Below are 24,102 nucleotides of genomic sequence, written 5' to 3'. Positions count from 1 at the left end.
TATCACGCTAGTTCCTTCAATCGTGAAACTCCATCAAATGAAAGTGAAACTCCATTAAATCAAAATCAAAATGGTGAAATTGATATTGAAAATGAAAATGAAAGTGAAAATGTGAATGAAACTCTATCAAATGAAACCCCATCCACTCACATTGCCTCTTCATCCACTCACAACGAAACTCCGTCCACTTGGGACTGGATTCCCGAATTCTGGCGAATTCCGTGCGAATCAATCCGCGAATTCAACGGCGATTCCTCGGGCTGCCTCTGCTTCGAATTCGAAGCGCTCGCCGCCCTCGCCGATTTCGCTCTCACGGTGTTCGACGCCCAAACAAAACGCGGAATCCGATTGGACGGCTTCCGGGGCGTTTGCACTCACCGCGGGGAACACGTCATTTACGGGGACTCCGTGCAAGCCAGGGACCGAATCCTCGTCATGGTCAACTTCGCTCGCGATTGCGTGCGGGAATTCCGCGAGGGGGAACGCATCGGCGGCTTGCTGGCGGAAGATTTGGGGAAACTTCCGTGGAAAAAGCCGGTTTCCATCCGGAGTTTCAAGGATCGACGAGTCACCGCGGTTTTCGGAGACGAAATCGCGCTGGACGAGTCGGTGGATTGGATGCGGGAAGTGTCGAATGAGGAAATGATCGCGGAATGCATGTCGTCCTACCACTTGATCCTTCAGTGTATGTCGGAACGCACGTTCCCCGAATGGTTCTTGCGCGAGGCGTTTCATCAGACCCAAAAGTGGAAATCGGGTCGGTTCCGATGGTATGAGTCCCGAATTCCGAATTTGTGGGTCGAGGTGGAAAAAACCGCGGAACACGAGGATTCGGCGTGGAAAGTGGTTGGCACAAATGGAGGGTATTTTTGGATTCAGCCGATTCCGTCCAATCATTTCGAAAGTGGAAGAGAAGAATATTCCAAAGTGTGGAAACGTGGAATTGCCAGAGACACAATTCCCCCCATCGATTTTCCGAATGAAACCTTCGAAGAATTCCAAAATCACGTCAATTCAAACTTTTCCCTCCTTTTCTCCCTTCTCCCGCGGGTCGACGCCGCATGTAGGGAAACTGGGGAAATCGCGTGGAATCTCCCTCCCTCCTTTTTAGCGGATTCCCGCGGTTCTTCGGGTTCGGAGGAATCCTCCTTTTCCCGCGATTGCGATTTGGTGGGCGTTTTATTCGCGGTGAATTGGCGGCTTCTTCGCCTCCTCGCGTTTTTGGCGGTCTTTCCAGACCGTCAAACCGCGGGAATGGCGTCGAACCTGGAGAGTTATGCAGCGTTAACGGCGCTGTGTCTCTCCTCGACGCGGTTTCTGCTGAGTTCGCTGCGGCTCGAGGAGCTGCGAATTCCAATCGAACCTTCCATCGATTCGCAGCGTCTGCCCGAATCGATTCCTCTTCTTTCCATCAATCGAATGGCTGCGCGCCGCGAGCGTCTGCAGCGTTTGCCGCTCCTCGAGCGGCAGAACGCCTCCATCTCTCATCAATTCCTGAAGTGGATCGAGCGGCAGCCCGCCGAGGCGTTACGCCGATCCTACATCCATCATTCCCACGGGGGACAGCGCCGGTCCTTCGTGGTTTCATTCATTGGCGAGGGCGGAATCGACAACGGCGGGCTCTACCGCGAGCTCTTCGCCTCCACCATGCAGGAGCTCCACGATCTCGAGCTCTTCGCCTACCTGCGCCGAACCCCCAATTTCGCCGATTGCGCAGTTACCGCGGGGAAGGAGGACTTCCTCTGGGACGAAGACGTCGACGAAACCTGGGTCCAGGCGCTCGGGAGAGTCGTGGGAACCGCGGTTTTGAGCGGAATCCAAGTGAACCTGCTCCTCTCTCCCGCGTTGTGGAAAATAATCGCGGGGGAAACGGTGAACGAGAGCGATTTGGAGCTGGTCGACGCGTCGTTGGTTCGATTTTGCAGGCAATGTCGAAGCGGAGAACTCGAAACCACCTGGAGTTTCCCTTCCTTCCAAGGCACTCTCCGCGTTCACCGCGATTATCCGTCCGATGCCATCGTGGAACCGCGGGAAATGGACGAATTCTGCGGCTGGGTGCTTCGGGAAGCGTTTGCCGCCCAAAAACGGCTCTGCGAGGCGTTTCGCCGCGGTTTTGACGATGTAATCGGCGGCGTTCTGCACGGAATTCTTCGCGGCGCGGAGTACATGCAATTAATCGTGGGAATCGGCGATGTGGACGTTTCGGAGCTGCGGCGAATGACGAAATACGAAGGATTCGAGCCCGAAGATCGCGAGATCGAGTGGTTCTGGCGCGTGCTGAGCGAGCTGAGTCGCTCGCAGCGCGTCCGGTTTCTTCAGTTCGCGACGGCGCGGTCGCGGCTGCCGGTTTTCAGCCATCAGGCGCCGCTCGCGGTAATGATTGGGCTGATGGCGCTGAAGGTGTAGTTTAAGATTATGCGGATGGTGACGAAGGGAGAAGCGGATCAGTACTTCCCGGTGGCGCACACGTGCTTCAATGACTTGGAATTACCGCGGTACTCGTCGTTCGAAGTGATGAAGCAGCGGATCGAGTGGGCGATGGAGAATACGACGGCGATTGACGGGGATCGCGTGGAACATGGAGATATTGCGTGGGATTAATAGCATTGTGTTTGTTGTAAAAATCGATTGAGGTGTGTCGAATGGCGGAGGAACAGTCACAGACGAAGGTGTTTAGAAGGAATAAGGAGGTGTGAGAGAGAATAGCGAGTGATGTGTAGGACATTGCGACTTTGTTCATTGACTGGGTGAAATCGGTTTTAGATGTGTCACTGTCTGCAGATCTTGCAAAAGATTTGGAGGATGGAAGCGTGCGTTTGTTTTTTGTGAATGTGAGGACTAGATTTTGGTGCGGTTACTTCAAAAGCTTTGCCCCTTTTTTGATCTGCCAGATCCACGTTTCTTTTGTTGTTACGAGGGTGATGTTGTAGAACAGAAGTGTAGTGCGGAAGACAATTTCAGAATTCTTGATTTCTGCTTTTTTAAACTTGGAATTCCATCGAACTATCGTATTCACCAGTACTACTTTACAAATCGCAACGTAATCGTTTGTTTACGAGCCTGCTATCGTTAGCTGAGTCCTTTTTTCACAACCATCGCAATTCTCATTTGTACTCTTCGTCGCATCATCGATGAATCTTCTTTGCACTTATCTCCCGCTCTCAAAGCCTTCGCTCTCACAACCGTCGACTCAATTCGCTCTCTTCGCTCTCCCTCCTCTCTCTCTCGCTATCTCTGCCAACTCCAGCGCCAATCGCAGAACCGCGGTTCTCCCCTGTTTCCAGCGGACTCCAATTATTACGAAGACGTTTGGAGACAAATGCTGGAGAGCGATTCGCCGCGGCTGCAGGATCGGAACCAGGCGCTGCGTTTTTTCCTGCTTCGGTTGCTGGGCGAAGGGAACGAAGGATTGCTGTGTGGAAACGAGGGAGAAGAAGACGAAGAAGGAGAAGGAGAAGAAGGAGAAGAGGAAGGAATGAATGCGTTGAACGTGTTGAACGTGTTGAATGCGCTGAACGCGCTGAATGGAGACTCGATGAATGTGCTGAACACGCTGAATGCGTTGAGTGGAAACCAGCTATTGAATGAATTGAACGATGGAAATGAATCAGTCAATGAATCAACGAATGAATCAGTCAATGAATCATTGAATGGATCAACGAATCCTTCAAAACCCTCAAATGAATCATTGAATGAATCATTGAATGAAACAAACCCGTCAAATGAATCGAATCCTTCTTTGAATCCTTCTTTGAATGAATCAAACCCCTCATCGATTGAATTGAATGAATCGAACGACGCATCCAATCCATCATTGAATTCTTCAACCTTCTTCGAAGATGAAAATGAATCGCTGCTGCGGCTCTGCCAGCGTTATTTGAGTCTTTCTGATATGGAAGAGTTTCACTCACAAAGCGAAACGCCCAAAGAGGAGGAAGGGGATCGCAGAGCGTCGGAGGATTTGTCGGAAGATCCGTCGTTTGATTTGATGTCGTTGATCAAAAGCAAAAAGCTGATTTCGCAAGATGACGACGAAGAGTTCTTTGAGAACGGCACGCTGGATGAATCGCTGGAAAGTCGCCGCAGTAACGTGAAAGGTAAACAAGTTTTGATTCAATGATGCAAAGAGATCGCTTCGATTCTACAAATGATACAAACGTTTTATCAGAGAAAAAAGGAAAAGTGATATAGTTGGATCCGTGTTTGTTTGAAAGATGAGAAGTTGTCATTGAATTTCTTTACAATGAATGGGGGATAGTAGGCACAGAGAATGCATTATCAAAGCTAGTGACTACATGTTCAAAATCGTGCTGGTGGGAGACTCCGGAGTAGGAAAGTCGAGTCTGCTGCTGCGTTTCGCTGTAAGCGAGGTGGAAAGCGCTGATTGACAGGATGGAGCCTTTACAGAGAGTTTTATCAGTACAATCGGCGTTGATTTTGTATTTGACCATGATCATATTATTACTCTAGCGTTTTCGAACAGTTGAAGTTTTGGACAAGTCTGTCAAACTCCAAATTGTATTATCTACCAAACCCTTCTACGTAGTGGGACACAGCCGGTCAGGAACGATTTCGAACGATTACGAGTGCCTACTACAAAGGGGCAGACGGAATCATGATCGTTTACGATGTCACCGACACTGTACTGTCTGTCTCTTCCATCCTTAAGCACAGGAAACTTTTAAAGATATGGAAGATTGGCACAAGGAAATCCAAAAGTTCACAGACCCCGGAATTCCGATCTGTATTATTGGAAACAAGAGTGATCTAACCGAAAAAAAGGAAGTGGCTGCAGCCGTTGGGAAGGAATACGCAAGCTCGCTCAACGCCTCGTTTTGCGAGACATCCGCCAAGGATGCGAGCAATGTGGAAACAGCCTTCCTGCAAATTGCTGAAGCCATGGTGAAACGAGCGTAAGTTCTTGAAAGACCGCAAACCATAGACACGAAAAACGAATGATGGAGGAAGATAAAGATACGCAAGAATCTGCTCCCATATCGATGAAAGAGCAGTTTCGGCTTTGGAGAAAACGTAATGATTGTTGCCATTATCTTGTTTGTACAAGTATTCTTGATTATCATGACAAACATCATTCAACTATTTTTTAGATTGGAATTTGAGCGCAGGTGTGTTTCAGATGTCTGTAGGAGTTCGAAGAATGTTTTTTCATGAGGCAGCTACAAGGAGGGAAATATAAGGGCAATCTCGAGACTCCTGACGAAATAAACACAATATACTGTCTGACTAAAGAACTTGGAAAGGGCGCTTATGGAACCGTCTATCTTGCAGAGAACCGTGAAACCAAGAAACAGTACTTATATGGATCCTGTGGAACGTAGGTGCGCCGTCAAGCGTATTGACGACGTTTTTCGCACGAGCACAGATGCAAAGCGCACCTTACGAGAGATTAGCATATTACGTCGTTGTAACCACCCCAACATAGCTAGATTAGAGTACCAATCCAGATTCTGCACTCATATCCTAGAGATATCTTGCTCCCCAAAAATGAAGAGCGCTTTACGCAATTATGGATTGTTCAAGTATCCGCAGCACAGGATCTTAACCGCAGGAATACGGCGGATGGGATCTAACGAAAGTGCTGAAGAGTAGCAAGCACATTTCTGGTTGGTGCGACAAGCACGTCAAGAGTATCGTCTATCAAATGCTCTGCGGATTGCTCTACATGCAGGTACTTTTTTTCTCCCCCCTCTTTTCCAACCCCTAGAGTGCGAACCTCATTCACCGCGACCTCAAGCCCTCCAACATTCTCCTCGACGGCAACTGCAACGTCAAAATCATCGACTTCGGCCTCGCTCGGCAAATCGACTCCTCCGCTCGCACCCTCCCACGACGCAACTCCATGGTTTGGGAAGCCCACGAGCGGACGCTGGAGCGCCAATTGACGCAGCACGTCGTCACGCGCTGGTACCGCGCGCCCGAGCTCATCACGCTGCAAAACCACTACAACGCGTCGATCGACATGTGGTCCGTCGGCTGCATCATGGTGTGTCTTCCCCGCGGGACTCATCCAGGAGGAACTGCTGCAGACGCTGGAGGCGGACACGGTGAGAATCCGCCCGCTGTTCCCGGGCACCACGTGCTTCCCGCTGAGCGCCCCGCGGAAGGAGAAGAACCGCCAGGAGAAAATGGCGCAGGAGTTTCACGCGGAGACGCACCAGCTGGAGAAGATCTTCGAGATCATCGGGACGCCGAGTCGCGAGGACATCGAGGCGATGGACGACGGCGTGATGAAGACGTTTTTGCTGAATTTGGAGCCCATGGAGGGCGAGGACTTCGAGGAATTGCTGCCGTCGGCGCCGCCGGAAGCGATTTCGCTGCTGAAAGGAATGCTGCAGTTCAGTGAGAGAGAAGGAAGGGAGTGAGAGAAAGACCCGGAGAAGCGGATTTCGGTGCGGGAGGCGCTGAAGTCGCCGTATTTCGATGAGATTCGGAATGGAGAGTGCGAGATCGAGGCGCCGGAAGCGATGTATTTCCCGTTCGAGGAGCTGCCGGAGAGCTCGGAGGCCACGGAGAAGAAGCAGATTCGGCAGATGATTTATAAGGAGGCGCTGTTGTTTGCGTAGGAATGGAGAGGTGGAAAAAGGAGTAGAAATAAGCGGAAGAAAACGCGGCAGACGAGTCCCGTGCCGAAGATGCAGGAGATTAGCCGCACGCATAGCAAGAATACACTGCAGGGGAATACGCAGCCGATGAAGGGATCGTCGGAGTATTCGTTCCATTCGAAGCAGGAAAAGAAATGTGTCATTTTGTAACAGATTGGGTTCTTTGTTGGACAAAAGAGGGAAATTCGATTCTAATATTACAAAAGCTACGCACATGTCGTTTTCGTGACTCACAGAGAGGTGAGAAGCAGTGATGTGGCTCTCCGTCGCGACCTCCTTTGCCTTTCCATCGAATTCGAGGTGTAAAGGACTTCGGATGTTGTGATGGTCCGGGAGCACTTGGATTGCGTTGAAAGGAATTCCCGGATGGCGGAGCGCCTTGTAGGTCGCTTCCTTTATCGCCCATCTAGTAGGAAATGAAGTTCGATACAGAAAATACCTCGAGGCAAGAAATTGGGCTTTGGGTTGTGTATATCTCTCGAATTCGACGATCTCCCGAGGTGACAGAATCCGTCGCACAAACCGATCGCCAAATCGGTTCCATGTGCGAGCAATCCTCGAAAGCTGGACCAGGTCGGTTCCAATCCCATAGATCATAATTTCCTACAGATTTTGAATGAAAACGCGAAAAAATTGGTATAAACAAACAACTCAATCGATCCAAACTATGCAGCAAAGATCGAGTCCTTCACCTTGTAATACGCATCCAACGACTGCAGTAACGCCGTGTACAGCGCTCTCGACTCCGGACAGAACCGGTCAGGCGTTGTGTTCTACACCATCATCCCATCATCTCCGCATGTCACCATAATCTCCACAATCTCCTCCAGCGTCATAAAGTTAATTCCCAAGCTCTCGTACTGGTCCTCCGGCCCCTTTCGATAATAGCCTCGGACCTGCTCGCTCTCCAGCGGCACGAAACAGCAAAAGACCTGCACCTGCCTTCCGTGCGTCGCATTGCTCCTACGATCGAGCGGGTTCTCCGTTTCTACCCTATGACGCCCGTCATGTACATCTCGGAGATCAGATCGAGAGGGATGTTTGTCTCTTCGTGCACCTCGCGGCGCATGCTCTCGAAGAGTTCGTTGGTCAGGACAGAGCTAGGGATCTTCGCTGCGTCCTCGTACGATTCGATGTGGAGTTCCTGAATTTTGAAAACAACAACAACAAAAACAAACAGAAGGCTCGGGATGACCGCCCACTGCGGTTAGCTTGCCCTGGCTTTCGGCAACTTGGTAGCTGCGGTTCATGATAACGTGTTTACCGTCTTTTAGAACGATCGCTACCTGATTGCCTAGAGGATTGCCGAAGTAAGCATCGGGATCGCCAATTTTCATGCCCTCCTCATAGAACAGCTTCCACTTCGGTCCAAGGTTCGATCCCACATAGGCCTTGTAATTTGTAAGTCCCAACATCATGTGGCATGTTTTATCATAGGTCGCTTTGGAAAAACGGAACTTGGACTGATTGAAAAGATAGGGTTTTTCTTTCAAGGTCTAAATGATACTTCCCACCAACGATTACGTCGTTCCACACTTGATCAATCACTTCTTCCAGATCATGGCGTCCGCAAGCTTTCGAAGCATATTTTCGATCTACTGTAACCATTACCTCAGCCTTCCGCAAAAGTGGAGTAGCCAGGATAATCGAATATTCCGAGGCCAGTACATCTCGAATTGCTAATTGCATAGTTCCACAGAAAAGAAGAAAAGCTAAAAGCTTTCAGAAAAAGAAGAGTAAGATTAATATAAATAATATAAATATTATTATTATTAATATTAGTGTTAACAATCAATTGTTTCCGCTTTGTTCAATTCTTCCTTCAGCTGCTTTTTCGCACTTCACAAAGAATCACAAGTCGCTTAGATCATTCAAATGCATTATAAAGATATATGAGATAGAGGATTTTAGACGCTCTTCTTTTTGTTTTACAAAAACACTTTCGATATATTATGAGTGAGAAACAAGAATCACTCGAAACACTTGAGGATGGACCCATAGATTTTAGTTGTCTATCTGTAAGAGGAAAGGGGATTTCGTGAATGGTAGATGTGGTCTCTACGCCGATTTGCTGAGCAATATGGGATCGAGATTTCTGATACAGCGACTCAATCGGAAGTGGCTGATTTAGTGAAAATGTACTTGTGGAGTTGTCTTTCGAGTTTAGGCGTTTTTATTCAATTTCCGTTGATGAGGAAAGTGTTCGAGATCGGTTTTTCGCAGAGTTACAGGATGTATGTTTTCTTTGTTCAAATCAGCGATCAGGTGAAAACAACCACCGTGATAAAGTCTGATGCTCACTCATTAAGTGAACCTAGAAAAATTAAGAGACCGAAGAAAGTAGGGCGGTTGGCGTGTTTTGTGATATTCATAGTATGCAGAAGACTATCCTGTTCCAACAAAGATGAAGGTCGATGAAGGAGTTGGGGAGGAGGATACTGCATGGCTTGAGGATAATAGGCAGTATTGCATTTGCGGGAAACCGTCCACAAAAGACATGATTTGTTGTGACAATGAGAATTGTCGGTATAAGTGGTTTCATTTCAAGTGTGTTGGAGTCGATCCCAACAATATAACGTCCGGAGTTTGGTACTGTCCTTTATGCCAAAATGCAAATAGTCATTAATCGCGGAAGTGAAAACGAATATCCAATTAGTAGTGAAACTCTAAATTCATTCATTTGTTTTAAAAAAAAGTACAATAATGAACCCTGTGATGGAACCTGGAGCCCTTGATGTGGAAAAGGGAGTTCCTTCTCAATATGAACAAGAACAAGAAGCAATTGTCAGAAAAGTCTTTGTTCGTATATCTTGTCTATTGAAGTGAAATGTAAGGAAAGGTGCTCTCCATTGTGTTACTTCAGTTAGGCTTAACCACTGTTTTTACCGCTATTCTCATGTGAGTACAATAATAATCCTATTCTTATGGGTAGATATCTCCTGCGCAATATGATTCCAGTGAGTGCTATTTATCCCATTCTACTTGTTGGAACCATCGGTATGTTTGTTACGATCTTCTTGACTATGTGTATTTTGGTACTATTTATTCTTAAAATGAAGGCATTAAGAAGCATCCTGGTGATTGGATCATTCTGATTATATTCGTAAGATCATTTCCACCAATCTTATGTCTAGACCATCTTCACTTCGATGGTTCTTGGCGTTGGTTGTATGTTTGTCAAAGATAACACCCTCATCATGGCTGTTGTAGTTACGCTTGCAGTGGTTTTCCTTCTGGTAATTTATGCCCTGACAACCAAAACCGACTTCACTGGTTGCGGCCCATACCTCTTCTGCACTCTCTCGATTTTGGTGCTCTGCGGTATTTTTGGCTTAACGCGGTTGTTGGACCCGAACGTGTATGCTTACATTGGAATTGCTCTCTTCTCGCTGTATATCGTGTACGACGTTCAGATGTGCGCGTCCACGAAGCTGGGAGCGCAGTACAGCGTAGATGATTATGTGTTGGCTTCGCTGAACATGTGGGAATGTGTGTGAGAGAGGATGATGGGTAGATATCTTGATATTATTAATCTGTTCTTGTATATCTTGCAGTTGTTCAGTAGCAGAGACTGGCTTGTTTGTTGAAATGAATCGTTTTTGGGGAGTGTGTGAGAGAAGAGAGGTGATTCATTCATTCATTCAAAGGATTTTGTGTTGGGATTCGATCCCTTTGGTTCAGATGTGTCATTGATTTGGAATCGATTTGCAGTAATTACCGCAGTGGAATTGATCTGCTTGTGTAGTTTGGATCCATCGATCTCTCCATCATCATCATCATCGATCCATAATACAACCATTCAATCAATCCGAAATTCATTCATTCATTCACTCACCCTCCCTTCCTTCCTTTCTTTCTTTCTTTCTTTCTAACAAACACTCCATTCTCATTTCGTTCATTCGTTCATCTTTGCCACTACTATCACAACTAGTTTTTATAGCCCAAAAGCCACCAGAATGTGCTGCTAATCGACTCCCACACACCTCCTGCACTCTCTCCATCTTCCTTTTTCTCCTCCTCGTCCTCCTCTTCCTCGTCGTCTTTCTCGTCCTTCTCCTTCTCTTCCTGATCCTTCAGAAGCGAGGGATCCACCACCGGCGTCATTTTCAATTCCTCCTCCTCCTTCTTCTTCTCCTCCTCCTCGACAGTCTCAGTAACAGCCGAAGATTTCGCCGTAGCGTCCTCCGCTTTGTGCAAAATCGCTTGGTGCTTCTTCTTCTCTGGCTCCTCGGGATAGAGTTCCTCGGAGGTCTTGTTGTCCTTGAGGACGTAGCGGTGCCAACGCTCCACCAGACGACGACGCTGCGGGTTTTTGTAAGAGAAGACTAGGAGAATCATAGAGATTAAAATAGAAGGTACAAGTCCAGGTCAGGTATGACATTGCTAAAACACAGAAAAACATCACCTTGTATTGCGTTACTGCACGGGAGTTGCCGTCCAAGTTCATCTTCTGCAGCAATTTGGAATCAACGAACAGCACTCGCAACTCCTCAGGATTTCCCTCATAGGGAGCTTTGCTAAAGTAAACGCCGTGATGGGGGCTCACTCCGACCTTTTCCAAACTTTGCTAACCGATAAAAGTCACAGATTTCACAGCCTACCTCGAACTTCTTCATCGCCTCTTTCGTAACAGTTTCTGTACCCATATTGCAAACGCAGTAATAACGGAACGGCCATCCATAAGTGAAATCAAACTTCATTTCGCTTCCATTCTTGGAAACAACGGTTCCCATTTGAAGTTTGTGATGTCCTCGCGTCTTCATGATAGCAGCACATTCCTCAGAAAACTGCTTCTGTAATTGAGTTGCTTTCTCTGCAGCCGTTTTTTCGAGCTCAGCTGCTGCCTCCGTGGCAAAGAAACGTCTTGCAATTCTCTGCATTCCTTGAATGACTTTATGATGATTCTTATACGAATAGAGAAAGAGAGAATCGTGACCGTTGAGCATCATCGACCACTGTACGCACACCCACACTATACATTCACGATGTGTGGAGAAGTATATTCTTTTATTCGAGGTTAAGGATTATGTCGGATTATTCTCCTGAGCAGTTGGCTGAGGCCCTCCAAAGTATGGACCAAAATATCATGGAAATGCATTCTCAAGCTATTGTTACGGTTTTCTCTATCTATTTATTTTTATTGTGCGTAGACCATTCGAGATAAATGCTTTGACCTTTGCCTTTCCTCTGCGGGCAGCTCTCTGTCTACGAAGGATAAGACTTGCATCAAGAACTGCTCTGAGCGTTACATTGATACCATGAAGCTGGTTGTCCAGAGCTTGACTAGTCAGAGCCATTAAATGGGGATATATTATACATTGTTTATGATTTGTTCGAACACGCAATGAAAGTGAAAACGACAAGCAATTTTTAAATAATAATAAAGGAACGGTAGAACTACAGTGATTGGAGTACATACGATTAGAAGCAACAATCACAATCGAAAGGACAAAGAGGCGTATTTCCTCCCTTTCCCAAATTCAGTTGGTCTTCTCTATAAATCTTTAGTCCCGTCTCTGCATCATATCGAATTGGGTCTACACGTTTAGTAAGAGCGCGATCCCAAACCTCCATTCACCATCTTCAACTCGTTAATCGCATCCAGTTCTCTCTTTTTCATCGCCTCCTCCCTCTTCTTCTCTTTCTTTTTCTTCTCCTCGTTCTTTTTCTTCTCCTCCTTCACAGCACTAAACAGCGAATCCAGATCAAGGCGAGCTACGCATTGTTACCATCCCTACAGCACACCCCTACATTTTCCAGTCTTTGAATCGGAATTCTTCTTTGTAGGCTTCTTTTCTCCTTCTATCACTTTCGCCTTTGCAGGCTTCTTCAATACTTTTTTATCCTTGTCTTTCTTTTCCTTTTTCTCCATTCGGCAGCTAATTTTTGAACAAACACTCCAAATAAAAATCTGTTGACAAAAACAGCGTGTCTCCACATACTGGCATAGCACTTCCACCTTTTTCCCCACACTTGAAGCCACCTTCACATACTTGCAATGATCGTCCGCTGTCCGAATCACCATCTCCAGCGTCGCTGTCTTCTTCACCTTCGACCACACCTCGTTCTTCACAATGTTCTCGTCCACCCTCAACCGATAAAAACTATTCGGCTCCAGCGGCAGCTTTTCCGCGGGGAAAACCATCTCAACCCGCTCCGATCGCTCCATCACCGCCGCCTCGCTCCCCACAGCGAATCGCCGCACAACGAACTGCGGCCGGCTCTCCAGAAACTGCTCGAAATGTAACGCCCCGGCGCCCTTCTCGACGGGCTGCGAGAACACCAGCACGAGCTGCGATTTCCGCGGGACTAGCGTGCCGGTAGCGGGCTCGATAGCGGTGAGTTCGACGGGGAGGTGAGCTAGGTGGAAGCGTGGAAAGGGAGGTACATCCGACGATGCGGAAGTAGAAGGGCTCTGGGAAAACGGCGGGACGGTCGGCGTGGAAGAAGGCGGCGTACTCGATGGTGAGCTTGTAGGAGTGCTGGATCTGGACGTGGGCCCAGCAGCGATGAGGGAAGAGGAGGAGGTCCTGTCCGGTGGTGGCGATGCAGGGATGGGGGAGGCGGAGCGGAGAGGTGAGAGAGGAGGTGAGGGAGTGGAGCGTGAGCGTGGCGTTGAAGACGGCGATGGGGTCCAGCGCGTGGCCGAGGAGAAGCGGGTCTTCGAGGAAGAGGTCGGAGGAGAGGAGCGATTTCTGCTCGACGATGAAGACGTCTAGAGAGAAGAGAGGAGCGAGGACGCACCTCCGGGGACGATGATGCGATAGATGGAGAGGCAGGAGGGGGACGGCGAAGATGACGGCGAAGATGACGACTTTGATGAGGTGGATGAGCCATTCGATGAAGAACTCGAAGCACTGGACGAAGATTTCGATTTCGATTTCGAATTCGACGAACCGGCCAGCCCCGCCAGCCCCGCCAGCCCCGCCGGCGAAGACGAAACGGGCGGGAAGACTGCGGGGCGTCCGGTCTGCGCATCGAGCACGCTGCTCGCAGAGAGCAGACACACGTCGACCGGAACGTCGGTGTGGGCGGGCTGGAGCAGGAAGGAGAAGGAGGACGGCGAGTCCTGGACCACGGAGGGCTGCGCGGGCGCGTAGACGGAGAGGCCGTCGCTGGCTCGGTAGTAGAGCAGACGGTCGGGCTCGCGGAGCGTGATGGGGCGCGAGAACTGGACGGTGACGCGCGTGCCGTAGGGGAGCAGACGCAGCGAGGCGGGAGGAGAGATGGAGAGCACTTGCGCGGGCTCTTGCCGCGGGGATGGGCGGAGAGAGAAGGAAACGCGGGAGGGCGCGGAGGAGAGGTGGACTTCGCCAGCCTCGTCGAAGAGAAGGCACCAGAGAACGTGGCTGGAGGGCGGAGCGGAGAGGGAGCGGAGCGTCTCTTCGGCAGAGGAGAGACGGCCGATGCGAATGGACCAGGCGTCGTAGGGATGAATAGGGGGCGAATCGGAGGCTGAATCGGAGTGAGGATTCGAGTTGAAGGTCGATTCGAATGAAGAGTGGGATTGAGAGTTCGATTCGAAGGCAGATTTGGATTGAGAGTTCGATTCAAAAACAGATTTGGATCCAAAGTTGGAGCTCGATTCCGATCCAGAGCCAAAGCTGGAGTCCGAATCGCTCGGAGCGAATCGACAACGCGCTTGTGCAGTGATAGATGCCCAGAAGCGAACCAGGATCGACGTGGATCCGGCATAGAGAACGTGAAGTTTGAGTTCGGGCGGATGGAAAGGCTTGGTGACGACTTGAGTTTGGTTCTGAATGGCGAATTGGGAGTGGTCGGAGATCCTCCACGTGACGCGATAGCGCGAATTGGGGTGCAGACCGCCCACCGTGAGCGTGGTGAGATTCCGATAGAACAACGGATGGGTCACGTGCTTGAGCTCCTCGCCGAGGATGTTGAAGACGGACACGTCGATCCACGCGGGTACCGACAAATGCAGCACGTTCAGTCGCAGATACGAGTCTTCTGGCGCGACCTCGACGCGCGTGACGATCGATGCGAACGCGTAGAACGCGGAGCTGGCCTCCAGACGCGGACTGCAGAGGTCCTCGGTCTCGGCCTGGACGTTCACGACGATCCAGGCGTCGCGCTTGGGGATGGGGACGGTGATCATGGAGAGTTTGTGACACGTCGCCACGCTGGTGCAGACGGGCCGCACGCGAACGTTGGAAGCGTCCAGCTGGGCCAGCTGGCGCGGCCGAGAGGAGGCCACGCCGAGGCGGAGGACGATCTTGCGATAGACGAGAGGGCGGTTGGCGAACCAGGAGACGGCGACGAAGTCGATCGAGACGAGGGAGGTGGAGATGTCGAAGGTGAATTCGGGGCAGAGCGAAGCGGGACGGAAGGTGAAGAAGGGCGATTCGAGAGGGAGGCGCGTAGACTTGTCGAGAGAGAGCGCATAGGACGCTTGGTAGGCGCATTGGGGAAGGAGAGACCGCGGAACCGCCACGTGGGCGATCTCGCGACTCGCACAGTTCGACGTTTCCTCTTCGCACGCGAATTCTTCGCTCCATGAAAAAGGAGTCGCGCACTCCGACGACGGGATCGCCACCAGAGAGAACAAAAACGAGGCGGGAGAGAGTGTTCCGCAGTGCGGGAACACAATCCCGAACGTGGCTCGAAGCGACGCATCCACCGAGACCAGAAACGGCGGCTCGATCTCCACGCAGGAATCGGAAACGACGACGTTCTGGATGAAACAAGCGTCCAGCAAAACCGATCGATTCCACGCCGCAATGCTGATTTCGTGCGGAATCGACGCTTCCAGCGGGTCGCTATGCACGTGCGACCCCTGCGCAGAGAACGTCCGGTTCCCCGCGGAGCGCACCGTCATCTCGAGGTGCGTGCTCGACACATTCCCCAGATAGAACACAAACAAGCTATTCGCTGCGTCCAGCGAGAACCGAAACTCCGAACACGTCTGCATTCGGCACTTGTCTTCCACCGCCTTCCACTTCCCCTGCGCGTCGCACTCCCGCCTCATCCACCCCACGAACGGGCTCCCGCACCCCACCTCCACGCTCTTCCCCGCGGGAGTCTCCGGAAACTCCAGCGCCCCGACGCGTTCCGCGGGGCACGCCAGCGACCGGCAGTCCCACATCGCGTCTCCCCACTCCCCCATGCGGCTGCAGCGCCGCTTCACCGCGCCCTGGAAGCCCTCCGGGCATTGCCGCTGCGCGTAGGCATTGCCGGGCGTGCTGGGCCAGCCGGGCTCGGCGGGGCAGGCGCAGGCGCCGAGCTGGACGGGCGCCCACTCGCCGTTCTCGGCGCAGCGGCGCGTGAGCGCGGGCTCGAAGGGCTGGTGCGCGCAGGGCACGGAGACGACGGTGCCGGGGCGCGAGCGCGGCCAGGCGACGCCGAAGCCGAGCTGCGGCGGGCAGGAGCGGAGCTGGCAGTGGTCGCGGAGGAGCACCCAGCGGCAGGAGGCGGAGCACCAGCGCGTGACGGAGCCGAAGAAGGGCGCGGCGCAGGGCTTGTGGAGGAGCGTGTGGGGAAGGGACTGTGGCCAGTCGATGGCCTGCGCGTCGCGCACCGCGGGACACTCGCAGGGAGCCAGCGAGGCCGAGGAGTGGCCGTGGGCGTCGCAAGTCGCGTTGAAGATCGCGGACTGCGTGGGGGAGCGGGCGAGGAACGACGACCCCGCGAGTAACCGCGGGGCGAAGAAGCTGTGGCGGGAAAAGGGAGGGCACGTCGCACGCGGGTCTAGGATTAAAATCAAAGGTTTCGGAGCGATACAGGACACGTTCCACTGCGAAACGCCCGCCGAGGAGGCGAGTTCCGCGGTTAACACGCGATCACCGTCGAAGTAGGCCTCGAGGAGCGCGGAATCCCCGCGGAAGCCGAGGGAGGCGAGCGTCCCGCGGGTCTGGGCGGGGGCGTCGATCCAGACGGTGCGCCAGAGAGAGGGCTCGGCAGCGCCGGAGAGCCAGACGGAGGCTTGGCGAGGGTGAGAAGGGTCGAGGGGACGGAGAAAGGCGATGACATCATCGAATGGAGAGGTGGAGGAAGCGAGGTGGAAGGTGAGAGGGACGAGCGCTGAGGACTCTCCGTCGTCCCAGAAGAGGGAAGAGGAACGGGAGGAGGCGGATAGGAGGGAGAAGGAGCCGAGGAGATAGCCTTTGGCGCTGAATTGCTGGACGAAGGAGAGAGGGCTCCACCCGAGAGAGTGGCTGAGGGAGAAAGGGAGGGGAGAGGGAGTACGGAGAAGAGAGAGTGATGTGCAGACGCGTGTAGGAGGGGTCGATGCAGAGGAAGGAGGTCAGGACTGAGCGGGACGGAGTGGTGTGGTTGTGGAAGTAGAGGCGTTCACGAACGGCCGTGTCGGGGTTGAAGCCGGTGATCGAGAACGATTCCTGGTGATGAAACAAAGGCAATCGGACCTACCCAGAACGGCGAGGCCGCGTGATGGTAACAGAAATGGAAGAACGTTCTGGAGCAGGAAGAGGGTCGGAAGTGGAACGAAACGTTCGCTTGCGTTTCATGCGGAGGAACCTCCAGGGCGGCCAACAAATTTGAATCTGTAGGCACGCCTCCTTCGTAGAGCATGAAAAAGAGAGCCGAATTCGGGCTTCGCTTTGTTCTACCCACTTGAGACGAGTTATTACAAAAACAAGTAAACTTCGAAGAGATAATCATCATTCTCCGCCCGTTCCACACAGAGTTCTTCTTGTAAGGACTCAGATTCGACAGAGTCACGGAGTTTCCATGGGCTATTTGTTACTTTCGATCTGTCATTGCTGCTATAATATCTAAATTTCCATTTGATCCAATTGCCTCGTATTTTACTAATCAGAGTGAAATGCTCTCCATTTTCACACTGCGTGCATTCTGCTACTATATACTCATCAAATTCGATGGCACATACAGGAGATAATCCCCAGCAGGAAAAACACAACTATGCGCAAAAGCCATAAACTGTGCATATTGCTTTCCGTGGTTTGACAGTATTACAAACACAAAATAGCCAAAACAGAGCACACGGATTTGAGATTGTGTAATCGTTGCATTTGTGAACTCTACATATCTGTGAAAGTTACGTGCATTTTCCTTATAAATAACGATTCTATTGTGTGTATACTCCGTGAATCCATATAATAATACACTAAACTCCAAATGGCTAAGAATGGCGGCATTCCATTTGATTGGTTAACACAATCTAAGGGTGTTCTGCTTGGGGTGCATGTCGTCCTGTAGGCTTTTGTGTGCAATGTGTTTATGCATGATTGTCTTACTATAAAACATAATATTTTCGTGGACAATGAGAGTTTCTTTCTTTGTGCTTCTTTTGGCCATTGCCTCTGCTTCGAAGTGGGCAGTCTTGTTTGCGGGTTCTTATGGTAATCTGTATCCCCTCTTACTGATTCACAGGAATCTTCAACTACAGACACCAGTCCGATGTGGCTCACATGTACGCAGTTCTGAGAGATCATGAGTTCAATCCCGATCACATTATCACCATCATGTACGGAGATATGGCTTACAACCGCTTCAACCCTTTCCCTGGAACTATTTTCAACCACCCTGGAAACAACCAGCGCAACTATCAAGATGGTCTGGTAATTGATTATGACCAGAATTACAACCTCACCAAGGAGCTCTACATGAGCATTCTGCTCGGTGATTCTGGCTCTGTCCGTAATATGACTGGAATTGAGAACCCTAAGGTCCTCAAGACCAACAAGGACGATCATATCTTCCTCTATTACATTGATCATGGAGGTGATAACGTCATTTACATGCCTCATGGAAGAGTGATGACTGGTTGGGAGCTGGTTCAGACGATCCAGACGATGTACGATGAGGGCAAGTATGGAAAGCTGGTCTACTATTTGGAGGCTTGCGAGTCTGGTTCCATGTGGGAAACTCTTCCTAAGAATATTAGTGCTTATGCTCTGTCCTCTACTCTCCCTGGAGAGGATTCTTGGGGAACTTTCTGTCCTCCCGATGACGATGTGGTCGATGGTGTCCATATTGGTACCTGCTTGGGTGAGGTCTGGTCTTGCTTCTGGTTGGAGCAGGATGATGCTGCCGATCTGTCCACTCTGACTCTTCAGAAGCAGTTCGATGACGCGAAGGACTTCACGACGACTTCGCATCCTCTTCAGTTCGGAGATATGGAAATTGCTCAGGAGCCTGTGGGTGATTACATTTCGGAGGTTGCGGGACGTCGTCGCTTCCTGCGCTCTGAGAACCGCCGTGTGGAGCAGTGGGATTCGCGTCTGAACGATCTGCTGTTCTGGAAGAACCGTGCGTTGGATGCGAACGATCGTGAGGCGTACGCGAAGTACATGGAGATTGCTGAGCGCAATCTGAACGTGGATCGCTACTTCAAGCAGCTGGTGAGAAAAGTGATGAAGAACGACGACACGATGTTGAAGCTCCACTTCGCTGAGAAGAACTGGCCTTGCTACAACGCTGTGTTGGAGAAGTACCAGAGCACTTATGGATTCAACGACTATTCGATGAAGTATGCTCGCACCCTGGCTAACATGTGCACTTTGTACAAGGGTGATGTGCAGGATATTATTAATGCTATGTAATCACTATGATTTTGAGTTTCATTGAATGTTTGTGAGATAAATACATTGAACTGAAGGGAGGAATCGATATTTTAATTGTGGGAGGAGTGTTGAAGAGTTGATATTGATGCAAAAATACGATCAGACCATGAATATTGAAGTCTATTGGATTGGAATACAAAACATGAATTTACTCTATAGAGACAGAACAAATTCACACAATTCGATATTGGATTATATTAATTATCTCTGGAGAGTTCATATTTACTTCATGTACTAGTAGTCACACACTCACTCATTTGTATGATACAAGATGTGGCAAGAAATAAAAGTAAGCAAATTGTCTATTCAGACTATTCTTGCCACAAATTTTCCCATTCCATATCAATCCACTGTAGTTCTGCCAGTAAGTCGACTGTTTATTCGACTAGCTTCATTGTATCGACACTGTCTACAAGTATATACCGTATAGTGGAAAATTTGAATAAAATTAAACTATTCAGATGTAGTTTGTACCACTTTTGAGAATGTGACGCTGGATACTGCATGCAATTTAGTCAGACGATGATTTTATTATCCAGCGGATAATAGTCAATCTTAATTAGTGAGGATTTGTCAATATTCATTGAAAGAGGACTAGACGCTTCTATTTGTTCATGTCACATCATGAATAAATAAAAAACACACTCGATAATAGAATTTATAGGAATTTGAATTATTTGACTTGACTTCACGAATCATTATTAATCGTCCAATAGAAAGCAAATTTCGTATCGCATGCTTTTCTGAACCAAGGCGAAAAGGAGAACACAACTTTCGAAAATGGACACTGACATTCTCATAATTAAGGCTTGCAATCAAGAATAGATGGATAAAATACAGTATCCATTCAATGAAAATCAAGGAACGATGATAAAACTTGCGATACTTGGAAAGATGAATTTGACTGAAAACAATGCGATATTATGTATATATATATATTGGACTATTTGTCTCACAACACACAGTGCAATGTTCAATAATAACAACGAGTTATCAAGCATGGAGAAATAACCATGTCACACGTAAAAATAGATCACTCGCCATGAATAAACAAATTCACGAATATAGCAAGCACTGGTATACAAAATAGCGCCAAATAATCCAAATCCAACTTGACACTAAACAGTCATCATTTTATCATGTACGTACATCAAAAGACGAGTCAAGGATTAATAAATTACTTCCACATTCATAATATCTTTCTACGATTGTGCCACCTTCGATTTCACATTCCGAAAATCAACTACAATCTCCTTTCAGTTCTACTATTTTGATCTCTGCTTACAAAGAAAAACCGCAACCTAACAGAATATTGTTACTCTCATCTCATACCTTCTCACTACCCACCTAAAAACTATTCTAGACGCTATCCGCACTATAATCAACTCAAATATGTTCATAATATCCTATTCTACGTTGGTTGTCTCTCCATTTTACGGAAATCTTAGCAAGCTAAATCACTTATCTGAGATGTATATTCTCACTATTTCCCTGTCCTATGCAATTCTCCCTAATTACAAAATCGACGAAAGAGGATTTCGAAACTGTACCAAAATCTGAACATGTGTTGTAAGTACAATCTATATATCCAGATAAAACAAGTTTCCAAACAATTGTGTCGCAAATAATCGAGCGTAATATGATTGGATGCCAGCAAGATAGTGCGATGCATCATCGATGCATGTCGTCCTGCAGGCTCTAATGTGCAAGTTACTTATGCATGATAATCTTACGTTGAATTATCATATTTTCTTTGTAAGCTATGAAATTCTCATTCTTTGTTCTTCTCCTGGCCATTGCCTCTGCTTCGAAGTGGGCAGTGCTGCTTGCTGGATCCAGCGGTATTCTTTCATTTGCTCTTTGACAACTAGGATACGGCAACTACAGACACCAGTCCGATGTGGCTCACATGTATGGTATTCTGATCGATCACAAGTTTGATCCCGATCACATTATCACCATCATGTACGGAGATCTTCCTGATCACCCACGTAATCCTTTCTCTGGAACTATTTTCAACCACCCTGGAAACAACCAGCGCAACTATCAGGAGGGTCTGGTTATTGATTATGACCATAAGTACAAGCTGACCAAGGAGCTCTACCTGAACATTCTGCTCGGTGATTCTGGCTCTGTCCGTAATATGACTGGAATTGAGAACCCTAAGGTCCTCAAGACCAACAAGGACGATCATATCTTCCTCTATTACATTGATCATGGAGGTGATAACATTGTGGCTATGCCTGATGGTGATTACCTTACTGCTAGGGAGCTGGTTCAGACGATCCAGACGATGTACGATGAGGGCAAGTATGGAAAGCTGGTCTACTATTTGGAGGCTTGCGAGTCTGGTTCCATGTGGCAGACTCTTCCCAATGACATCAACGCTTATGCTCTGTCCTCTACACTTCCCAATGAGTCCTCTTGGGGTACTTACTGTCCTCCTAATGATGATGTGGTCGATGGTGTCCATATTGGTTCTTGCCTGGGTGAGGTCTGGTCTTGCTTCTGGTTGGAGCAGGATGATGCTGCCGATCTGTCCACTCTGACTCTTCAGAAGCAGTTCGATGACGCGAAGGACTTCACGACGACTTCGCATCCTCTTCAGTTCGGAGATATGGAAATTGCTCAGGAGCCTGTGGGTGATTACATTTCGGAGGTTGCGGGACGTCGTCGCTTCCTGCGCTCTGAGAACCGCCGTGTGGAGCAGTGGGATTCGCGTCTGAACGATCTGCTGTTCTGGAAGAACCGTGCGTTGGATGCGAACGATCGTGAGGCGTACGCGAAGTACATGGAGATTGCTGAGCGCAATCTGAACGTGGATCGCTACTTCAAGCAGCTGGTGAGAAAAGTGATGAAGAACGACGACACGATGTTGAAGCTCCACTTCGCTGAGAAGAACTGGCCTTGCTACAACGCTGTGTTGGAGAAGTACCAGAGCACTTATGGATTCAACGACTATTCGATGAAGTATGCTCGCACCCTGGCTAACATGTGCACTTTGTACAAGGGTGATGTGCAGGATATTATTAATGCTATGTAATCACTGTGGTTTTGGATTACATTCCATACTTGTTTGTTTCAGACACATCATGGAGAGAACAAAGCCAATTCGGTGGTGTAGATAGTAAGGAACGATTAAGGAAGTTGTTTGCGAGTACAAAGCCTGAAATAGGAAATCGAGTTGCCCGGATGTTTAAAAGTCGAACAGTGGAAAGGTGGCGAATGAACGATCAGCCTTTATCGAACGATCAAGTTTCTGACCTTGGCGATTTCACGGTCGGAAACGATGGTTGCACGATAATTATGGACCAAACTGTGAATTCTCCGACGCCATCTTCCGATTCACCGATGCCGTCCTCGGTGCGCGGAAGACGCAACACCATTCGAGATTTGTTCAAAGGAACCTTCTTTGACGAGTTCAAGTTTGAGGACTCCCCGGAGTATTCTGTCTCGCTGCAGAAGGTGTTGCTGAATGGAAAAGACATTCTCGCCCTCCGACAGGAAGATCTCGAAAGGATGTCTATTGATGAGGCGAAGAACCTGCTGTTCCAGATTCATTTTGAAGGGAATCTACGGAAGAAGGGATTTCGCGGTCTGCAAATGTGGAAGCGCCGCTATTTCCGGATTCTTGGTTCTACACTTATCTACTTTGACGTTTCCCCTTATTTTCTGCCTCGTAACCTGCAGGTGAATAACCTCAAAGTGGCTCGTCGAACGAGCGAAATTACCGCCGATGGCAAAGTGATGGTAGAGAATATCCCCGACCATCCGTATGCCTTTTCAATCATACCGAACAAATCCGAGCGTCTCTACAACGTCGAGGCCTATAGCACACAACAACGCGTAATGATCCCCTTTCTCCCTCACTCCTCGCAGGACCAGTGGATTCGCCTGATCTCCCTCATCATCGCCCTCAACCGTCGCATCTACGCCCCCAACCCGAACTCGCGACGCTCCATTCATGATAGCTTCCGCATCTTGGACACCCTCGGCAAAGGTCGCTACGGCGTTGTGCACCTCGGCCAGCAGATAAGCACGGGCGAAGTATTCGCGATCAAAGTGATCCATCGCGGGAACATCGACGCATCAGTGCTCCGTCAAGAGCTCCTCGTGCTTCGTGCGGTCAAAAACCGAATCCACAGCGAGCACATCGCGCGCATCGTCGACATCTACGAGGATCCGCTGCTCGTGCACATCGTGATGGAGTATTTGGGCGGCGGCGATCTCTACCATCGCGTGGCAAAAAAAGGCTGTTTTTCGGGTATTCCAAGGATCCTCTCTGGACGATAGAGCGCGAGGCGGCGAACGTGATCCGTCGGATCGGGAGCGCGCTGGAAGAGCTGCACAAGGAGCACATTTTTCACCTGGACGTGAAGCCGGAGAACATAATTTACGAGTCCAACGACTCGCATTCGCCCATGAAACTCGCCGATTTCGGGTGCTCGCTGCTCATGGATCGCTTCAATCGCGACACCAAGTGCGTTTCGTGAGGCGGGAAGTGATGGGTAGCGAGGTCGTCGGAACCGCGGGATTTATGGCGCCGGAAGTGATTAGTGTGCGGGGTTTGGAGGGAGTGGGACGTAGAACTGCGCGTATTCGGAGAAGGCCGACGTGTATTCGCTGGGCGTGACGCTGTTTATCTTGCTGATGGGCTATCCGCCGTTCTCGGGCGAGACGCAGAGCGAGCTGCTGCATCAGACGGTGCATGATCGCGTCAAGTACGAAGAGAAGGACTGGGAGGCCGTGTCGAGAGACGCGTTGATTCTGGTGAAGAATATGCTGTGTAAAAACCCGAACGAACGAATTAGCATGCGCGAAGTGTTGACATTTCCGTGGGTCACCAATCCACCGGCGTCGGTAGGAGAGGAGGATGGAGATGAGAAGTAGAGCGCGAGGTGGGAGCAGCAGAGGAA

The 24,102-nt window shown here is 49.5% G+C and overlaps 13 protein-coding genes; 8 read left to right on the top strand and 5 right to left on the bottom strand.

Moving 5' to 3' along the window:
* Positions 1-130: 130 nt before the first annotated feature.
* Positions 131-2,601, top strand: GSBLH_T00006398001 (uncharacterized protein; the record flags this gene model as incomplete). Its single annotated transcript, XM_013040713.1, has 4 exons — positions 131-366; positions 420-1,063; positions 1,112-2,373; positions 2,407-2,601. The coding sequence occupies 4 exons, from the start codon at positions 131-133 to the stop codon at positions 2,599-2,601; spliced, it is 2,337 nt and encodes a 778-aa protein (XP_012896167.1).
* A 1,646-nt stretch (positions 2,602-4,247) lies between these two features.
* On the top strand, positions 4,248-4,917 carry GSBLH_T00002182001 (uncharacterized protein; the record flags this gene model as incomplete). The annotated part of the gene is made up of 5 exons (XM_013040712.1): positions 4,248-4,361; positions 4,392-4,439; positions 4,471-4,518; positions 4,547-4,642; positions 4,675-4,917. 5 exons carry the CDS (start codon positions 4,248-4,250, stop codon positions 4,915-4,917), a joined length of 549 nt encoding a protein of 182 aa, XP_012896166.1.
* Positions 4,918-5,168: 251 nt separating this feature from the next.
* Positions 5,169-6,584, top strand: GSBLH_T00002181001 (uncharacterized protein; the record flags this gene model as incomplete). The annotated part of the gene is made up of 7 exons (XM_013040711.1): positions 5,169-5,311; positions 5,340-5,453; positions 5,486-5,540; positions 5,570-5,689; positions 5,726-6,004; positions 6,033-6,360; positions 6,391-6,584. 7 exons carry the CDS (start codon positions 5,169-5,171, stop codon positions 6,582-6,584), a joined length of 1,233 nt encoding a protein of 410 aa, XP_012896165.1.
* Positions 6,585-6,663: 79 nt separating this feature from the next.
* Positions 6,664-7,220, bottom strand: GSBLH_T00006397001 (uncharacterized protein; the record flags this gene model as incomplete). Its single annotated transcript, XM_013040710.1, is given in 3 exon segments — positions 6,664-6,689; positions 6,704-7,029; positions 7,063-7,220. 3 exon segments carry the CDS (start codon positions 7,218-7,220, stop codon positions 6,664-6,666), a joined length of 510 nt encoding a protein of 169 aa, XP_012896164.1.
* Positions 7,221-7,288: 68 nt separating this feature from the next.
* GSBLH_T00002180001 (uncharacterized protein) lies at positions 7,289-8,281 on the bottom strand (the record flags this gene model as incomplete). XM_013040709.1 has 5 exons in its annotated part: positions 8,148-8,281; positions 7,802-8,119; positions 7,616-7,767; positions 7,430-7,586; positions 7,289-7,396 (listed from the first exon to the last, which is right to left on the bottom strand). The coding sequence occupies exons 1-5, from the start codon at positions 8,229-8,231 to the stop codon at positions 7,289-7,291; spliced, it is 819 nt and encodes a 272-aa protein (XP_012896163.1). The 5' UTR covers positions 8,232-8,281.
* Positions 8,282-9,547: 1,266 nt separating this feature from the next.
* On the top strand, positions 9,548-10,120 carry GSBLH_T00006396001 (uncharacterized protein; the record flags this gene model as incomplete). Its single annotated transcript, XM_013040708.1, has 3 exons — positions 9,548-9,620; positions 9,683-9,726; positions 9,758-10,120. 3 exons carry the CDS (start codon positions 9,548-9,550, stop codon positions 10,118-10,120), a joined length of 480 nt encoding a protein of 159 aa, XP_012896162.1.
* A 385-nt stretch (positions 10,121-10,505) lies between these two features.
* GSBLH_T00002178001 (uncharacterized protein) lies at positions 10,506-11,515 on the bottom strand. XM_013040707.1 has 3 exons: positions 11,225-11,515; positions 10,983-11,190; positions 10,506-10,948 (listed from the first exon to the last, which is right to left on the bottom strand). The coding sequence occupies exons 1-3, from the start codon at positions 11,267-11,269 to the stop codon at positions 10,551-10,553; spliced, it is 651 nt and encodes a 216-aa protein (XP_012896161.1). The 5' UTR covers positions 11,270-11,515; the 3' UTR covers positions 10,506-10,550.
* A 124-nt stretch (positions 11,516-11,639) lies between these two features.
* GSBLH_T00002177001 (Tim8-Tim13) lies at positions 11,640-11,946 on the top strand. XM_013040706.1 has 2 exons: positions 11,640-11,739; positions 11,774-11,946. The coding sequence occupies exons 1-2, from the start codon at positions 11,710-11,712 to the stop codon at positions 11,921-11,923; spliced, it is 180 nt and encodes a 59-aa protein (XP_012896160.1). The 5' UTR covers positions 11,640-11,709; the 3' UTR covers positions 11,924-11,946.
* A 98-nt stretch (positions 11,947-12,044) lies between these two features.
* Positions 12,045-12,197, bottom strand: GSBLH_T00002176001 (uncharacterized protein; the record flags this gene model as incomplete). Its single annotated transcript, XM_013040705.1, has 1 exon — positions 12,045-12,197. One exon carries the CDS (start codon positions 12,195-12,197, stop codon positions 12,045-12,047), a length of 153 nt encoding a protein of 50 aa, XP_012896159.1.
* Positions 12,198-13,338: 1,141 nt separating this feature from the next.
* Positions 13,339-14,739, bottom strand: GSBLH_T00002175001 (uncharacterized protein; the record flags this gene model as incomplete). Its single annotated transcript, XM_013040704.1, has 1 exon — positions 13,339-14,739. The coding sequence occupies one exon, from the start codon at positions 14,737-14,739 to the stop codon at positions 13,339-13,341; it is 1,401 nt and encodes a 466-aa protein (XP_012896158.1).
* Positions 14,740-17,883: 3,144 nt separating this feature from the next.
* GSBLH_T00002174001 (uncharacterized protein) lies at positions 17,884-19,187 on the top strand (the record flags this gene model as incomplete). XM_013040703.1 has 2 exons in its annotated part: positions 17,884-17,962; positions 17,994-19,187. 2 exons carry the CDS (start codon positions 17,884-17,886, stop codon positions 19,163-19,165), a joined length of 1,251 nt encoding a protein of 416 aa, XP_012896157.1. The 3' UTR covers positions 19,166-19,187.
* A 1,761-nt stretch (positions 19,188-20,948) lies between these two features.
* On the top strand, positions 20,949-22,255 carry GSBLH_T00002173001 (uncharacterized protein; the record flags this gene model as incomplete). XM_013040702.1 has 2 exons in its annotated part: positions 20,949-21,027; positions 21,058-22,255. The coding sequence occupies 2 exons, from the start codon at positions 20,949-20,951 to the stop codon at positions 22,227-22,229; spliced, it is 1,251 nt and encodes a 416-aa protein (XP_012896156.1). The 3' UTR covers positions 22,230-22,255.
* Positions 22,256-22,585: 330 nt separating this feature from the next.
* On the top strand, positions 22,586-24,076 carry GSBLH_T00002172001 (uncharacterized protein; the record flags this gene model as incomplete). XM_013040701.1 has 5 exons in its annotated part: positions 22,586-22,843; positions 22,877-23,450; positions 23,480-23,675; positions 23,699-23,744; positions 23,774-24,076. Exons 1-5 carry the CDS (start codon positions 22,706-22,708, stop codon positions 24,074-24,076), a joined length of 1,257 nt encoding a protein of 418 aa, XP_012896155.1. The 5' UTR covers positions 22,586-22,705.
* Between the last annotated feature and the right edge of the window lie 26 nt (positions 24,077-24,102).

The sequence above is a fragment of the Blastocystis hominis genome, assembly GCF_000151665.1.
Source record: "Blastocystis hominis, Singapore isolate B (sub-type 7) whole genome shotgun sequence assembly, scaffold_17".
Classification (NCBI taxonomy): Eukaryota; class Bigyra; order Opalinata; family Blastocystidae; genus Blastocystis; species Blastocystis hominis.
The sequence above is the reverse complement of the archived record's forward strand: the minus strand, read 5'-3'. Positions and strand labels throughout refer to the sequence as shown.

Bases quoted from the DNA above. Each gene is read 5' to 3' on its own strand.
- GSBLH_T00002177001 (XM_013040706.1), top strand. From the start codon at position 11,710: ATGGAAATGCATTCTCAAGCTATTGTTACG. The intron at 11,740-11,773 runs GTTTTCTCTATC...TATTGTGCGTAG, and splicing joins ATTCTCAAGCTATTGTTACG to ACCATTCGAGATAAATGCTT.
- GSBLH_T00002178001 (XM_013040707.1), bottom strand. From the start codon at position 11,269: ATGGGTACAGAAACTGTTACGAAAGAGGCGATGAAGAAGTTCGAG. The intron at 11,191-11,224 runs GTAGGCTGTGAA...TTTATCGGTTAG, and splicing joins AGGCGATGAAGAAGTTCGAG to CAAAGTTTGGAAAAGGTCGG. The intron at 10,949-10,982 runs GTACCTTCTATT...TGATTCTCCTAG, and splicing joins GTCATACCTGACCTGGACTT to TCTTCTCTTACAAAAACCCG.